At 38.4% G+C, this 4,540-nt stretch overlaps 1 protein-coding gene across 1 annotated transcript; it reads left to right on the top strand.

Moving 5' to 3' along the window:
- The first annotated feature begins 592 nt into the window (after positions 1 to 592).
- On the top strand, positions 593 to 3,774 carry LOC141442798 (uncharacterized). Its single transcript, XM_074107919.1, has 3 exons — positions 593 to 702; positions 1,955 to 2,084; positions 3,369 to 3,774. The coding sequence occupies exons 1-3, from the start codon at positions 646 to 648 to the stop codon at positions 3,569 to 3,571; spliced, it is 390 nt and encodes a 129-aa protein (XP_073964020.1). The 5' UTR covers positions 593 to 645; the 3' UTR covers positions 3,572 to 3,774.
- Positions 3,775 to 4,540: the final 766 nt, after the last annotated feature.

Raw genomic sequence — 4,540 nt, 5'->3', positions numbered from 1 at the left:
ATATGTTATTCTGATGTATTTATGAGCTATATTATTATTGTAGTTTCATTAATCAAACACTCACACTCAAAGGTTGACTGGTAGAGATCCCTTAAAGGGATTAGTTCGCCTTTGTACACATGTCTCAATGTCTGTCAATTGTTACTTATTTTGTACTTATTGTACAGAGTTTACATACATACATACATTCTATTCAGTAGTTTTTACGTGAAATAGTAACAAACATCTATACAAATCGGACTTGAAATCCGGTAGGCATAGTTGATAGGTAGATTAAGGTCGAAGGGAGGGGGGGATTTTACGGTTTAAGAAAGCGAAAAAAATATTTATCTACAGGAGTGAGCTACATATAAGTCTACTATCCATAAAAAATATATTATGGACCATCCTAGAAAACTTAAGGTACCCACCACGTACCCACCCTCTTTTTGCATTGGGGGTTAAAAATAATCCGACTGGCGTCGATGTTTCCTTCCGCGTAATTCCACTGATATTGACCCAGAATGTTTAATCAGAGGCTCAACTTATCTAGTACTCAAAGCTAATCAGACTGCCTGTTTATCTTAAAGATAACAGTTTGAAGAACTGGACAATCAGACTAGTTCCTCCATGACATTATAATCAGTGCTGTAGTGATTGTCTAAAATGTCACATTGGGGAGTGCAAGTTGATGATGGCGGAATAAACGTGGTGGATGGACAGGTATGTTTATTTATTTACTAAACTTTACCCGCTGCGTCGCACGCGTTATAGAAATAGATTCGGCAGTTTTTAGGGTTCCGGAGCCAAAATGGCAAAAACGGAACCCTTATAGTTTCGCCATGTCTGTCTGACTGTCTGTCTGTCCGTCCGCGGCTTTGCTCAGGGACTATCAATGCTAGAAAGCTGTAATTTTGCACGGATACATATGGGAACTATGCCGACAAAATGGTACAATAAAAAAATAAAAATATTTAGGGTACCTCCGATAGAATTAAAGTGGGGGTGATTTTTTTTTCTCATCCAACCCTAAGTGTAGTGTGTGGTATCGTTGGATAGGACTTTTAAAACCATTAGGGGTTTGCTAAGACGATTTATCGATTCAGTGATTTGTTTGCGAAAAGTGTAAATTTTCATTAAAATCGAGCACCCCTCTAAAATCTAAACCAGTGGGTGAAAAAATTTGAAAAAATTCAGGATGATAGTAAGTATATCAAACTTACAAGGAAAACTATAACGGCTAAGTTTGCTTGAGAATTATTAGTAGTTTCAGAGTAAAATATACCTGAACTCCGTATAAAATACGAAATCCTTAGAAAAATATTACTTATTGTAACAGAGCTGGTGCAGCCTCTGAAGCGGCTGAAAAAGCAAAATCTAGCAAATATACAGGGGTCTAGGCACTGAATACGATTTGGTCCCGTTCGGTGTTGAGATCCTTGGTCCGTGTACTTTTTAAATCAAGAAAATATCTTTAATAGTTTAGGACCTATTGGGATTTTAGTAATTTAACCGACCCTTTACTTTTGCTCGTCAGCGCTCGTAAAATTAATATGTATTCCACACAATTGTAGTTTTCGGATTAGTTAGTATCATTTCATCTAAAAAAGCAGCTGATCTAACTAGCAAATACTCTAAGAAGTAATTGGTCTAAGAAGCGTCTAGTCTAAGTAGTAAGTAGTCTACAATTCTTTCGAATTCTCGTGGCTACTTATAACCTAGGGTTTTTCAAGTTTTCGACAAAAAACAGGTTAGGACTAGCTAATTTTCAGACAACTTGCTACTTAGATCAGCTTCTTAGACCAGTTGATACTTAGACCAGCTGCTTTTTTAGATGAAATGATACCATACCTAGAGGTACCTAGATGTATAAAAACTACAGGAAATATGCCGCGTTTTATGGTTGTGACCAGTGCCAGTGGCCTGTGTGCCCCTTAGCCACGATAGTGGTCGTTTATACGGCTGTTTTTTTCAGCCATGGGATGGCGTCCAAGTAGTTGACGGAGACAACGGCGGCGGCGTTAACGTCGTAGAAGGTGACAACGGAGGTGGCGTCAACGTGGTCGAAGGTGACTACGGAGGTGGCGTCAGCGTAGTCGATGGGGGTGTGTATGCATTTCGTTACTTCCCACTTTGCATATAAACGAAATACGGTATTTGACTATTTTGTAAATGTTTTATAAATTAAAAATTCACAATGCCTGTTATCGAATAGAGAAACAATTTTTAAGCTACCTTTACAAATAACAAGTTATAATGGGTTGAAATTCAAGATATCTACTGATTGAATGGCCTCCAGGCAAAGACATAAGTGTCCACTTTTCTATGCACATAGGCTTTGTAAGTTTTTGACAGCAAAAATAGTAGATTGCACAACAAGAGCATAAAACGAGCCATTTTACCCAAAGCGTTCATATAGCCACCCGAGCCAATATGGCGAGGGTGGATAGACAAGTCGAGGGGAAAATGGGTGTGTGTTTACACACTGCTTTTCACTTCGTCTGGGAGGAAATTGAATAGCAACTGTGGAAACAATTGTTCATTTATCTACTAGGTAACTTTTATTTTACATGCATTGCATTGCTATATAATTATATTTTTTTAGTTTTATTGAGTTATTTTGATTGATTTAAGCTTTACATAAAATAAAAATTATTAATATATATAGAAACTTTTTTGTTTGTGGCTGTTGACACCTTTCGACACACATAAAATGATTTTTATGCTCTAGTGCATAAAGTAAAATCTTCGTCTAAGACCAATGTAATAAGGTCTCAACAGCCATAAATTAAAAAGTTTCTACATATTTTTTAACCATTTTTAAATTATATAAAAATTTAAATCAATTAAAATCAATCGAAATAAATCAATAAAACTAAAAAAAATATAAAGAAATGCATGAAAAATAAAAGGTACACAGTAAGTGAAAAATTGTTTCCACTGTTGCACTGTTGCATTTTCTCGCAATCGAAGTGAAAAGCATAGTGTTAAACTCGAGCATTAAACCCATTTTCCCCTCGACGTCTCTATCCACGAATATGAACGTCTTGGGTAAAATGGCTCGTTTTATACTCTTGTTGTACAATCTACTATTTAATACTTACAAGTATTTTTTCTGACTTTTTTGCTGATTGTTGACTTGTCGTCTAAAGTACATTTTCGTACCAAAAAAGTCAATACCATTAACCATTGAGAAGTACCTCCTGCGGAGAATCCTGAATGGATGTCACTAAGTACTATGTATTGGCAATTTGGCACCAGATTCAAAACCAGAAGTCAAGTCACCAGAAGTCAAGTCAATCCGATCACTGGAAGTTTAGCTTCCAAGATCTGACCTAAATAAATGAACAGGGCAAGCTAAATAAAAGATTGAATTGTTTTATGTCTAGGTGACTACGGCGGTGGAGTGAACGTAGTCGAAGGCGATTACGGAGGTGGCGTAAACGTAGTCGAAGGTGACTACGGAGGTGGCGTGAATGTGGTCGAAGGTGACTACGGAGGTGGCGTAAACGTAGTAGGCGGCGACCACGGGTACGGAGGTGTTAGAGTAGCTGAAGGTAGTAATGAGGACGAGGTGCAAGTTGTAGAATAAGTTATGTTAAAAGGGTTTATTTAATAGTAAAACTTAAAAAAAGAATTTGCGAGAATTAAGAAAAGAAGGAAGCGCGACGGCTCAAGATTGGTTGGTGAGAACGCGCGTTTTTAGACATTTTCTTTGTATTACAAAAACAAATACATATTTTAAAAATGTAACATGTATACGCGACAGAAAATATCTATGATTGGTTTTCTGGAGTCTGTTTGTATTTTTTATTTCAACTTTTTTTTTTATACGACTGGATGGCAAACGAGCAAGTGGGTCTCCTGATGGTAAGAGATCACCACCGCCCATAAACATCTGCAAACCAGGGGGATTGCAGATGCGTGCCACCTAGAGGCCTAAGATGGGATACCTCAAGTGCCAGTAATTTCACCGGCTGTCTTACTCTCCACGCCGAAACACAACAGTGCAAGCACTGCTGCTTCACGACAGGATTAGCGAGCAAGATGGTGGTAGCAATCCGAGCGGACCTTGCACAAGGTCCTACCACCTGCAAATCCTGCTACTCCAAATTTGTTACTTTACGGATATCCCGTTAAACCATATCTTAATATATACAAACTGAGACATGGATGCACAGAAAACCCAGAAAAAGAGACCAGCGCTGGGAATCGAACCCAGGTCCTCAGCAATCCGTGCTGCGTGCTATAACCCCCACACCACCACTGGACAGGAATCTAGACACGATTTTTTCTATGCATACATATCTTAGGTTGCTTTCTTTCTACTACGCTACTTAAGCAGCAGCAGCAGGTTAGTTCCGAAAGAATGTGACGTCTCTCGATGAGAGCGAAACATAGATGTCGCTAGTGCCGCTTGCGTAGCGTACCTAGTAGAAAGAAAGCAACCTGAGATATGTATGCTTAGGAAAAGGACCTGGGTTCGATTCCCAGCGCTGGTCTCTTTTTCTGGTTTTTCTGTGCATCCATGTCTCAGTTTGTATTTTCGAGAAAATATCTA

Source organism: Choristoneura fumiferana, chromosome 26, assembly GCF_025370935.1.
Source record: "Choristoneura fumiferana chromosome 26, NRCan_CFum_1, whole genome shotgun sequence".
Classification (NCBI taxonomy): Eukaryota; Metazoa; Arthropoda; class Insecta; order Lepidoptera; family Tortricidae; genus Choristoneura; species Choristoneura fumiferana.
Note: the sequence above shows the minus strand (reverse complement) of the source record. Positions and strands in the feature narration are given on the sequence as shown.

Excerpts from the sequence above, each read along its gene's own strand:
- LOC141442798 (XM_074107919.1), top strand. The coding sequence starts at position 646 with ATGTCACATTGGGGAGTGCAAGTTGATGATGGCGGAATAAACGTGGTG. Across the intron at positions 703-1,954 it reads TAAACGTGGTGGATGGACAG|CCATGGGATGGCGTCCAAGT; the intron begins GTATGTTTATTT and ends TGTTTTTTTCAG. Across the intron at positions 2,085-3,368 it reads CGTCAGCGTAGTCGATGGGG|GTGACTACGGCGGTGGAGTG; the intron begins GTGTGTATGCAT and ends TTTTATGTCTAG.